This window comes from Actinia tenebrosa, unplaced genomic scaffold (genome assembly GCF_029948245.1).
Source record: "Actinia tenebrosa isolate PJP-AT-01 unplaced genomic scaffold, QUT_ActTen_1.0 PGA_scaffold15__27_contigs__length_11533743, whole genome shotgun sequence".
Taxonomy (NCBI): Eukaryota; Metazoa; Cnidaria; class Anthozoa; order Actiniaria; family Actiniidae; genus Actinia; species Actinia tenebrosa.
The window spans coordinates 5,662,727-5,675,795 of NW_028292575.1; the positions used below are offsets into that span (position 1 = coordinate 5,662,727).

The window sequence follows — 13,069 nt, forward strand, 5'->3', positions numbered from 1 at the left end:
TTATCATCATTATCATCATTATATAGAATCGACAGTGAAAGTATTGTCGAAGGGTTGATATCCACTTTAACTTGTATAACAAACGCGGACATTGGCTTTTTCTCTTTCTTCTTCTTTCTTCTTGTTCTTCTTGTTCTTCTTGTTCTTCTTGTTCTTCTTATTCTTCTTGTTCTTCTTGTTCTTCTTGTTCTTCTTGTTCCTTTTCTTTTCTTTTCTTTTCTTTTTTCTTTTCTTTTTTCTTTTCTTTTTCCTCTTCTTTTTCCTCTTTCTCGTCTTTTGATCCTCCTCAATTTTAGAGGTAGTGAATACCTTTTAATGTTCTTAAATGTCATATATTTTTAAAACAATCTATTTCGCATTTATGGATTAGTTTTTTTTTTCGTTTTGAACGACGTTCACACTTAAGTAATATTTGAGTTTCGACGTTTAGACTTAAGTTTATTGTTAACTTTTTAACATTAAGCATGTTCAGAAAAAAGACCTATGTGGTTTATGCCGGGGGAAGACAGATTTTGTGCTGGAAGATTTTTCCCTATTCCAGGAGAACTATCGACCAACTTGGATACGACTGCAACTCTTACCGATCCATACCCAAATATCAGTTTCAAAAATTCCTTTCTGAAAGGTTTGCTGAATACGTTGAAGATGAATGGGTTGATGGCACTGTTGAGGAAAAGGGTGTACAACATAAACATATCAACCAAGCGAGGAAGGTTGATATATACATTAACATGAATCAGAGTTGAATTCACAAAATAACACAAAATACATCCACAAGCCAAAGGTAAGACGGACATGGTAACGTTGATCTCTTCCTTGGACGTTTTGGCTCTTCCATGAGGTCCAGCATTAAGAGTTGTAGAAACGTTTGCGTTGTGTCCCTTGACTGTTTTATAGATCTTCCAGTAACAGAAAGCAACCAACGCTGGAAAAAACAGGAATCCAGTGCTTGTGAAGACTGTGACAACAATCTCTATGGTGTGGTTAGTAAACGAGGGGTAGTACATCAGTCTTCCTGGATAAAACTCGAACACCACTGTACCATCAAGAAATGGTACTACGACACAGCCCAAGGAAATTATCCAAGCCAAAGCAATCATTACAATAGCTGGTTTAGGATTGAAATATTTCTTGTAGAACTTTTGTTTAACGACACAAAAGAACCTGTTCACTGCAATCAGAACGGTCGTGAGGAAAGAACCATAGATCAGTACCATTCCTAATATCGAAAATACCTGGCCAATATTTCTACCCAAAACATCCTTTCCAGTGACGGCTACGGCTATCGTTAAAGGCATTTCAAGTAAAGACATGGTAACGTCAGAGATAGCTAAAGCTATAAGATAGAAATTGGCGACTTTACGAATGGACGGTGTCTTGTAAAACACATAGATCACGCAGGAGTTGCCTACGAAAGCTGTGACCGCTATGAGGACCAGAAAACCAGTTTCAACGATGACTTGCCCTAAAGATCTGTTGGCAAGCTCATGTGCTAATATTTCGTTGTGTTTCTTGTTGAACATGATTCCAATACCTGTTTAGTGCTTTTACTGAAGCAAAACGGTTATTTTTCGTGATATGGCTTTCGTAATTTTGCTTGTTACTCACCAAGCTGCCTTTTCGATCTACGTTTATACTTCCAATACGTTAATGAGTGCGATGTCATAAGAGGCGTCATCAAATATACAAAACATTTCTCGCTGGAGTAGTACAATATCCTGTTTATCTAAGTTAGGTTAGTAAGGGTTTATAGAAAGTTTACTGCAAATTGGTTTTCTTATAGTAATCACGGTTTTTTATTTACAAATGATCCGGATGACAAAAAATCTCATTCATGTACTATCTATTTTATGTAGAATCAAATCGCTGAAAATTCGACTTGGTAGGGTAGCTTTTAAATCACTTACATCAATATCCTCTTTGACTAATGTACCACGAAGTAGTGCTCCGGTCATCCATCACGCTGAGCCAATCAAATGTTCTTTAAAAATTCTCTCCTACTTGTGCGAGGGGCAGTTAAGATTACTGCTTTGACATATTCAGACAGATGTATTCCTTTGAGAATACGATTCTTAGTCTGACGTTCATTTCTATTGATATATCTATATCATTGTGCATTGGTAGGTATTTCATTTGGTCGAATTAGGCCGTCATTAGTTTTATGCGTCCCAGCTCTCATCCTGAGGTGAGGTTGGAAAACTAAGGGAATGTAGGGGACTTTAATTAGTAGATGGTGTTGTGCATGCATTTTGATGAACGACGGTCTCGATTTTTTAGGAGCTATTAAATCCAATATTCTCTACCGATTTGTAAGGTGGGAGTTAAGACTTACAGCTAAAATCGACTTAGTTATAGGTCTATGAAACCGTCCTGTGAAAGGTTTATTGAAGACTATATAAAAACTAGACGCATGACTGCGTGAACTCGGGCTTTCTCTTTAACCGTGAAACTCCATAGACTCCATAGTATTCGCAGTCAGCAACGAGACCTTGAGACAATCCGACATTACTCTTCGACCATGTGCTTTTACGGTTCATACTACCACGCATGCGCACTACATAGAATCAACGCATGCGCTGTGAACGCGACGGCGATTTGTGGCAACGCAAAAAACGAAACCCAATTTATAACTCGGCCGTTTTCTTCGGAAAAGCCCGAGTAAAAATTGTAGGATTGACAGCCTAGACAAAAGCACCATGTAGGTCAAGTTCATCATATGTGCAGGACGATGAAGGAGAATGTACTATGCCGTCAACTCTATCGAAACCACTAACGGAACTCTGCGAAGTCAACAGAGCCACACAACAAACGAGAACAGTTGACCACTCATGTTTATGCGAATCTCGTCTTTGATACTCGGGGTAAAGCTACCTCGGGTTCAACCAGGGTCTGCTCTAATAATACTAGTTTATTTTGCCACCGAGTTTGTGAATAAGCTCAAATGGAACTCACTTAATAGAAGAAGAGTTGAACATCGTTTAATGTTTTTGTACAAACGTATTTACAACTATCTTTTTTCACATACTTTTAACTTAGATTTCAACGAAGTTACTCATAATTATAACACTAGAACAAGAAATAATATTCGTTAGCCAAAAGGGATTGGGGTCTTTGGACCTCAATAAACTTCGCAAGCAACGAATGGAATAAATTAGATATGACCATTAAAGAGGCGAACTCATTAAATAATTTTTAAAAAAGCCGTTCGTAATGTAGAATTTAATCAAAATTCAAATCTTTTATAACACTTTATTATCATTTATTGATCTTTATATTTATTGATATACTTTTATAGTTTTTATTTATAGTTAATTGTTAGTAGTAGAAGTAGTGGATATATATATATGTATATATATATATATACACTCGATTGCAGAAACGTTGTAGTATATATTTATACAAATATCTAATTTATTCAGTATATTTAATGATATGCAAAACAGAAAAATCGCTTTATTTATTGTTTGTTTCATTCAATGACTGTCAAAATATTTTTTTCTTGTCCTTTAGATCGTACAGATTATAAATCAGTTGGTTTTAAGCGTTGAAAATGGTTATTTTGCATTATGCATCTCATTAGATATTTGTATAAATGTATAAATGTATACTACAACGTTTCTGCAATCGAGTGTATATATATATATATATATTTGTGCAGGACCATACTGTAAATCACTTTTAGTGACGTTTGTATCCTGATTAAAGATTTATTATCATTTTTATTATTCTTATATAGCGTTTAAACTATAATAAATGTTCTAAAGCGCTTTACAAATAGCGTAAAAAGAAAAACGGCCTAAAATATTAAAAATTATACAATTGACAAAATCTATGTACGGAAGCTATTGAGAACTGTAAAGAAAACTATTTACATTATTGATAATATATTATCTACATATTAACATTATATATACAAGATGGACAAACCAATGCATCTTAAAGAAAATGATAAAAATCTAGTAAAATACCTTCTTAAAAAGAAAAGTTTTTAACTGTTGCTTAAATTGTATATCAAGGAAAAAAATTTATTTTCAAAATCACTTATATGTGAACAGTTTAGTAGTATGGTTGCAGTATTTTTGTATGTGGACTTCTCTTTTCAGAGATATAAACATTTGAAATATCAATATGCAAATAGAGTAACCGTGTATGCTAGCAGGTAGTGTTCCATGGGCTAGGTACTAAATACGCAAATATATTTGTATTCTGTTTGTGGCCAAGTTCTCATTTCGTTGCCTCTCGAATTTTCTTGTCATAGCTTTCTTTGTCATGAATAAATGTTATTAAGCAAAGAATAACTTTTAAGGTCTTACTAATTACTTTTAAGATTATTAACGGTTATGCACCAACATATTTAAACAGTTTATTAGAATCTTATACACCTAAGCGCGCTTTACGCTCTGCTTCTAAGAAGCTATTGGTAGTTCCTAAATCATTTACATCTACTTATGGCGATAGAGCATTCTCTATCGCTGCGCCTAAGCTCTGGAATAACCTACCAGAAATAATAAAAAATGCTGAGACTGTTAAATAGTTTAAATCTTTAGTTAAAACATATCTTTTCAAAGAAGCTTTTGACTGATCTATTGCGTCCTTACGAAATACAGATTATGCTATCTTATTATGCTATATTAATTTTAACCCTATATTTGTTTAACCATACTTTTATATTAGCTATATATTAATTAATTTGTTTTAGATTATCATTATTATAACATTTTAGTCTAGTTATCTATATATATATATATTATAATTATTACGTCTTAATTATAGTTTATTTGTGATACACATTGTAAACGCATTGAGGCGTAGCGAAATGCGTCATAAAAGTGCAAATTAAATTAAATTAAATAAATGTTAGAGCTGTATGTGGTTAATATCAAAGGTAGTTTTTATGCTATATACTGACAGATTTCGCCGGTGTTTTCCTCGAAAGATCAGTACTGACCAACTTGGACGCGACTGCAACTCTTATCGATCCATACCCAAATATCAGTTTCAAAAATTCCTTTCTGAAAGGTTTGTTAAATACGTTAAAGATAAATGGGTTGATGGCACTGTTGAGGAAAAGGATGTACATTATGAACAAGTCAACCAAGCGAGGAAGGTTGATATATACATTAACATGAATCAGAGTTGAAATTGTAGAGTAGCACAAAATACATCCACAAGCCAAAGGTAAGACGGACATGGTTACGTTGATCTCTTCCTTGGAAGTCTTGGCTATTCCATTAGGTCCAGCATTAAGAGTTGTAGAAACATTTGCGTTGTGTCCCTTGACTGTTTTATAGATCTTCCAGTAACAGAAAGCAACCAACGCTGGAAAGAACAAGAACCCTGTGTGTGCGAAGGCTGTCACAACAATCTCCAAGGTGTGGTTAGTAAACGAGGGGTAGTACAGCAGTCTTCCTGGATAAAACTCGAACACCACTGTACCATCAAGAAATGGTACTACGACACAGCCCAAGGAAATTATCCAAGCCACAGCAATCATTACAATAGCTGGTATAGGCTTGAAATATTTCTTGTAAAGCTTTTGCTTAACGACGCAAAAGAACCTGTTCACTGCAATCAGAACTGTGGTGAGCAGAGAACCATACAGCAGTGCCATTCCTAATATCGAAAATACCTGGCCAATATTTCTACCCAAAACATCCTTTCCAGTGATGGCTACGGCTATCGTTAAGGGCATTTCAAGTAAAGACATGGCAACGTCAGAGATAGCTAAAGCTATAAGATAGTAATTGGCGACTTTACGAAAAGACGGTGTCTTGTAAAACACATAGATCACGCAGGAGTTGCCTACGAAAGCTGTGACCGCTATGAGGACCAGAAAACCAGTTTCAACGATGACTTGCCCTAAAGATCTGTTGGCAAGCTCATGTGCTAATATTTCGTTGTGTTTCTTGTTGAACATGATTCCAATACCTGTTTAGTGCTTTTACTGAAGCAAAACGGTTATTTTTCGTGATAAGGCTTCCGCAATTTTGCTTTTAACTCAGTCACCAAGCTGCCTTTTCGATCTACGTTCAAGTGTATATCCTCGAAGTGAATGTATTCAATATTAGCCGGTTGTCAAGGATACATGAGTTTCATATTGTAAAAAAACTACAAATATTACTTACATCAATATTCTGTTTGACTAATGTACCACGAAGTAGTGCTCTGGTCATCCATCGTACGCCGAGCCAATCAAATGTTTTTTAAAAATTCTCTCCTACTTGTGCGAGGGGCAGTTATAATTACTGCTTTGACATACACGTAATTGAAAAAACGTTGTCGGGTTCGAGAAGGCCATTTCATTGAAGCTAAGACCGAAAAGGATTTTGGGTACTCCGAAATGTGTATTATATTTGCATATAGACATGTAAAAATGCACAGTAGAGCAAAGTGCGACGACCTAGATTAACATGCCAAAGCCACTCTCCAAAAATTAACGCTGGAGAGCTGTTTGGATGCGGTATTTTGTCTTCCCCTGCTCCCCTTCGGTCTTAGCTTTGATAATATACTCTTTTTTGAACTCGACAACGTCTTTTTCAATTAGGTGTATTCAGACCAGTGTGTATTCATTTGAGAAAAATACGATTCTTGGTAATTTGTTTTAGGCACCTGCGATCGGCGTTCCTCAGTGGGGGAGGTAACTTGGAGAATATAGAAGAAGGAGAAGGAGAAGTAGTTTTGAGAAAGTGCCGTTAACCTTAAACTTTCATGCAAGTTAGGTTAAAAAATATTCACGAAGTTGAATTATTCACTGCTCTCTCTTTCTTGCAAAAAGAGAGTAGTTAATTTTGTTATTTGTGTGAAAATGTAATTAGTAATTCGACCATCGTTCTTATTTTCAAAAATGGGTAAATATGATGACAACTTGTCATCATGCTCTGCGTTATACATTTTTTCTAATTGCCATTCCCATTGCATATTTGCATATGTTTTTTAAAGATAGAAAGTAGCTGTGCAGGTTAACTCGAAAGTTTAACCTTCTTTAACCACCACTTAATTAATTCACATTTGTAATATCTATTTTTTTGATTAATTCTTAACTTTCTGTAATTTATAACCTAAAGTTGTGAATATGTGCGCAAAATAAACTAAAGTCTCAAGGCTCTTAGATAATCTTCGTTTAATGTGAGAAGCTCTAGAATAATGTTTAGTCAAGTAGCATATGAATAGATCACACCATGCATTATGGCTGTTAGGTTGTCAGCCATCAATCATGCACCCAAACTACGTCACCTCTGAACCATTCTTCTTTTGTCCTTAAGATGTATGAGTTACACCTAATTGCAGGAATGTTGTCATATGAAAATAAAAAATAACAAAAAGAACTTAATTATTTCGCTTTTTTGAAGGCATAGACTGGCATTTTTGATATTACCCTGTTTGTATATACCAAAACATATCTTCAAAATCAATCTAGGGGGCTTTAGAATCAAAACTGAAACATCTAATTAATTCCTATTCGTTATTTTTCTTCATTTTTTCTTTAATTCTTGACAACTTTCTTGAAAGTAGGTGTAAAAAAACACTTGTTAAACTATTTGGAAGATGTTTTACGGATCGTGATAGATCTAAAACCAATCTGGAATATTTATCGCTCTTTCTAGAGACTACTGATTTGGTCATTGAATTCGAAATATATTCGCATTTCAATTAAGTGGGTTTGCCTGGCTACGCACTTCACTCTACGTATATTGGCCAGGGGTTTTACGATTCAAGAGTCTTCGGCTATTCGAGGAGAGAATAAATCTACATAAAAGCAGTATCCATTCATTCGTCGAAACCTCGCAAAGTACAATTAACTCTTATAATTAGCGATACGGTACTTGATTCCATGGGAAAGCTCTGCTTCTGACTATATGTAAAACACGCAAACTTGTCTTGGTGTATCATTGAGGGCATTTTTAAGGAATAGGAACAGAATTGAGAAGAAAAGCAATATGGTTCGACAACTAAAAAATACGGTATGTTTCCAGTGTTATGCAATCATTAAGTCTTATGTAGTTGACAAAGAGTGAGACCTGCTAGTGTCGATTTATATAATACTTAAATCATTGCCGTCTATTAAGTGGCAAATGAACTTGATGTATGAAATAAGATGGAATACTAGGCTGTCTGACAATTCATCCTAACGATCATCATGCGAACACTAAGATCATTTTTGAATCCTTTGCAACAGGCAGACTATGAAGGATTTGTGAATGAAAACAACGAAGGAATAGCAGTTGTATGTTTTACTGCTGCGTGGAGTGGACCATGTCGCATGTTTGCAAATAAATACAAGGTGAGGAGAAAATGAAATTTGACTTTCATTAGCGCTCGCAGGTAAAGCTTAGATCTCTTGTCATTTATGACATGAAGACAGTTCTTACGACCAGTTTTAGGTATAAAATTGGACGACCAAGCATGTGGAACTAACAATGATCAATGTATCGTAGACAGGGAAGAAAAACGGGTTCTACTTTCTACGTTTATGCGTTAATAAGCTTTATATTTCATAAATAGGCTCTTTTTGGATTGATTAACAAAATACCAAAATTTGGGGAAATTTAAGGAATGCGTATTTGAGATATAACGCCCTGAACGTTGGGAGAGATGATATTTTGATCAGCGCAAAAACTAACATTTTTGCTAATACCTCGAAGTAGAATTGCTCGAGGTTAGCAGAATTTTGTGCAACGTTTAAAGCACAAGAGACAAGAATGAAACACTAAACGTTTTTTATCATGAATGAGAGATAAAGAAAAAAATTGCGAAAGCTAGTAGCAGCCTTGTCGTTTTTCTGCTCTGTCTGTATCATATCATATGAATATTTTGTATTGGACCAGTAATATCGTCAGTGAATTCGAATAATAGGGATAAATTTGACTCATGGCTTGCTGAAAGCAATGCCTCTTGCTCAATTTTTAATAATACCCCTATTACGATTCTTTGATAATTCCTTAATATTCGAAAAACCAGTGATCGGCAGCAAACCTGATAACCTTAAAGGCGCGATTCAATAAACAGTTTTCTCTGCAATAACTTGTCTCTCAACAGCGTTGCGACACGAGTTGCAAGAATGTCTACACGGTGCAACGGAGACTTAATCGTTGCCAAAAGTAGAAACGAATTCTACTTTTCGCCAAAATTGCTGCAACTTGTCTCGCAACATTTTTCAAATTGCGCTATAGGTTACACCATTGCAGCGTGTAACCAGAGTTACTTACACCAGAGTAATTAAAGTCTAGTTACACGCTGCAATGCTCCATGCAAGTTGTGTCGCAACGCCGTGGCGAGGCAAGTTGCAAAGAAAATTGCTCCGTGTAGTCGCGCCTTAAAAACCAAGCAGAGGATTTGCATGATCCTTTGTTTTTTTTCCAGCATGGCGTTTCATCGCATTTATTTCTCTAGTGTTGAAAATGTTGAGATATAGATCAAGAAAGATGTAACCAAAAGATATTTGATGGATGTTTTGAAGTCCGGCCGATAGGAGGAACCTAGAGGGGAGGGGAAGAATAATATATAATATATATAATAAGAAAATACGGCACAGAAATATTTCTGAAGAACTGACAATTCAATCCTGGTAATGGTGTACCTTGAAATTTATCAGCTTCTGGGGTTTTTCTTTTTCAGTTATCGCTTCAACTTTTCTATTCCAGCAAATGTAAAGATTTAGATAATGTCATCAACCGATTTTATCACATCGTTACATATCGTGTATTGTTTTTGTACCTTTCTCAATTCTATACCAGATTCATTTTTCATGCAGCAATATTTACCTTGATAAATTCATTAAAGGATATTGCTATCTAGAAAAAAAAAAAAAAAAAAAAAAAAGGAAGAAAAAAACATTTCTAAGAATAGGAGCCAACAGCTTCGATATCCAAATGATCGTACTGTTAGATTTTTAGTTCAGGATTTCTGTGATTTCAGACTCGACCTTCATTTATCAATATGGATCGAACTAAGCTTAACTGTACACATCAATGCATGGGTCATCAAGACGGTCGCTTTTTGTCTCCTTTTTGGGAGGATATATGAAACAATTGTGCCTTTATGTCATTAATGATAAACGAGCTATAAATATTATCATCTCAAGTACTTGAAGTCACTCATGCAAGCTAGGGGGTGTGTGTGTTGTTATTTTAGGAAATTTCAAATTCTGAGGAGTACAATGATGTTGTCTTTGCTCAAATAGACACCGAAGGTAACGAGGTAAGATCTTATAAATGATGTACTGAAGTAGACTTGATATGAAATGGTAACCATGGTAATTAATTGCAAATATGACCATAGTTAATAGATTAACTATTAACTAGAGTGACCACAGTAAATCCGAGAAACTTTAGTAATACTAAATAGCACAATTTCATGCAAATTCCATTGTTTTCTATTTGTACTATTTCGTAATTAGTGTTTCACGGATTTACTGTGGTCACTCTATTATATGACTTATAGTAACTAGACCATGCGATTGCCCCGGGGGGGGGGGGGGTGGGGGTGGGGGGCACTCCCCTATATTTGCTATACGGGTATGTGCCGCCCTATAGGGTATGGTTTTTCGGCTTTTGGGTCTGGGGTAGGGTATCATTTTTTGACATTTTGTCTGGGATATGGTATCATTTTAGTCTGGGATAGGGTTAACGGTTTGGTCGTTTTGTCTGGCGAATAGGCTACGCTTTCTGCCAACACAAAAACAATGAAAAATGTTAGTAAATATTGATCGTAATCGATTGTAAAACCGTATTTTTCGTCTTTTAGTTTGGGATAGGGTGTACAATTCTTAGATTTAGTCTGGGGTAGGGTATGTAAAATCAAAATTTCTGGCGGCACACCCCTACCCAAGTTGGGGTGGTAGTACCCCCCGGGGCGATTGCCTAGTATACAATGCTTAGTTTTTCTTTGTCAAAATAGGCCACGTTGGAAATATTACAATTCTAGCACGACACATTATAATGTTAAAGATTGCATTGAACCTCACAATTAAAGGATATTCAGTAGATATAGTGCTATAGATCGATTATAACGTTGTAGTGTTGAGTAGTGAACTGACACTGAAGCATTTCTGCCAAACGTTTCTTAGTTTCATTCATTGCCGAACGGTAGGAAGGTCATATATGGTAGATTATCTCATTCCTACCAATAAATGTATTTGGAGATCCACGTATATGTGCTGTACTTGAAGTACAAAGCTTAGCAATCAAGTCTGCATTTTAAGATTATAAACGTTGTGCACTGCAAAGGCAAACTCGCGCCCATTTTAGAAGTCAAAGGGATTAGATAAATGTCAACTCCATACCAATTTGATTGTGTAGCTACACAAACCACAATGCTCTGTAGTTTTTCATCTTTTTTGTTTTGGTTTATTTACTTATTTCTTTTTCTTTTTTCCACAGGATTTGGTATCAAAACATGGAGTGGAACTCTTACCTGCTTTTTGCTTCTATAAAAATGGAAAAAAGGTTAGAAAACAACAACTGAAATTCCAAGAAAAACCAATTAAGTTAAAAACTGGAAAAAATTTGAATTAAACTTTTTTCCCTTGAACGACACGTTTTGATCATGCCACCACTGATAGATTGCCAGAATCCTTTTTGGAGTTGCTATCGTTGGTCTAATACAACTCTTTACCTTAAGTGTAATGTTTTTCCATTTCACAACACGTGTCTTTCTCTTGAGAATAAAATTCTTTGTTTGCGTTGTATCCATATTCATGTGTCTTTCTATGCGTAACCGTTAAACAAAGAAATGATACTCTAGGGAATGACATGTGGTCTGAAATGAAAAAAAAAAAAAAAAAAAACACTCACGCTATTAACACCTTTATCTTAGGATATAACTAAATAATCATCTGAAAAAAGTGGTATCGATAAAGATATTATAAGATGAACAGAAACCTAATTCAGTTCTCCTGAAATGAAAATAAAAACATCACGCTATTAACACCTTTATCTTAGGATATAACTAAATAATCATCTGAAAAAAGTGGTATCGATAAAGATATTATAAGATGAACAGAAACCTAATTCAGTTCTCCTGAAATGAAAATAAAAACATCACGCTATTAACACCTCTATCTTAATATATCACCAAATACTCATCTGAAAAAAGTGGTATCGATAAAGATACTATAAAATGAACAGAAACCCAATTCAGTTCTCCTTTCCTATATTTATTCCCATTTCATATTCTTTCATTCTTTCTCTTCTCAGGTTGGTAATACGATACGTGGAGATGAAGACAAGGTCAAAAGTGTCATTAACAACCTTCGCTTAAAATAACCACTTCAAAGGCTTTCAAACATCTTACCAACAAAATTAGAAGAATAAAACTTAATAATCAGTTGACGTACACTTAGATTTACTCAAAATGATCCTTTTGAAGATGGGCACATTTTTTATTTAAAAAATATTTCCATGGTGATGTTATAAATAATGTGCCAATTACAACCACTTTAACAATAGGTTTTGTCACTTTGCTTGGTTCGATTGCCCAAGAGATTTCTGGTTTGAAATTTTAAATGATATACTGCATTTAACCAGTCTGCCATAAGTTAAAATCTCTTGAAAAGTCGTACTCTATTTGTGTGTAGTAAAATAAAGCAAACTGGAAAAGGAGAGGGAAGTCGAGGCTATCTCATAAAAATCTGGTTTTCAGCACCAGAGAATTCTTTGCATCCAAAAACTGCTTTCCTTTTGCAGTGCATATAATTGCTGGTTAGGACTTTAAAATTCCTGTTTACTAAGATGGGCAGAAAATTGAAGACTGAATTTGACTGAAACCTAACCCTTTATTTAAAGCGTCAGTCAACATCTTGTTAGGTAGCCTTGATCTCCGGCCATATCTCTCGGCCCAGTTTCCTTTGGGTTATTTTACCAAGTGTAATGAATGTCAAAAATGTCTTGGTCTCTTTCTTTAAAAAGAAGAAAATAATAAACGCTGGTTAATTTCATCTTTATTTCTTAAGTGGTCATTGGAAGTAGCCTTTCTCATGCTAATTTTTCGTGCATTTTATCTGGTGAGGGTGATAGGTGAAAGGGTGAAAATGTTAAACAAACTTTCCAGGTATATAACAGTTAGTTAAAAA

The 13,069-nt window shown here is 35.0% G+C and overlaps 3 protein-coding genes across 3 annotated transcripts; 1 reads left to right on the top strand and 2 right to left on the bottom strand.

The window, feature by feature from the left end:
* Window positions 1-458: 458 nt before the first annotated feature.
* On the bottom strand, window positions 459-1,523 carry LOC116301299 (high-affinity lysophosphatidic acid receptor-like). The gene has a single exon (XM_031710335.2). It carries the CDS (start codon window positions 1,521-1,523, stop codon window positions 459-461), a length of 1,065 nt encoding a protein of 354 aa, XP_031566195.2.
* Window positions 1,524-4,897: 3,374 nt separating this feature from the next.
* On the bottom strand, window positions 4,898-5,917 carry LOC148910928 (melatonin-related receptor-like). Its single transcript, XM_089030671.1, has one exon. The coding sequence runs from the start codon at window positions 5,915-5,917 to the stop codon at window positions 4,898-4,900; it is 1,020 nt and encodes a 339-aa protein (XP_088886797.1).
* Window positions 5,918-7,728: 1,811 nt separating this feature from the next.
* LOC116301307 (thioredoxin) lies at window positions 7,729-12,934 on the top strand. The gene is made up of 5 exons (XM_089030698.1): window positions 7,729-7,961; window positions 8,177-8,281; window positions 10,132-10,197; window positions 11,379-11,444; window positions 12,195-12,934. Exons 1-5 carry the CDS (start codon window positions 7,938-7,940, stop codon window positions 12,261-12,263), a joined length of 330 nt encoding a protein of 109 aa, XP_088886824.1. The 5' UTR covers window positions 7,729-7,937; the 3' UTR covers window positions 12,264-12,934.
* Window positions 12,935-13,069: the final 135 nt, after the last annotated feature.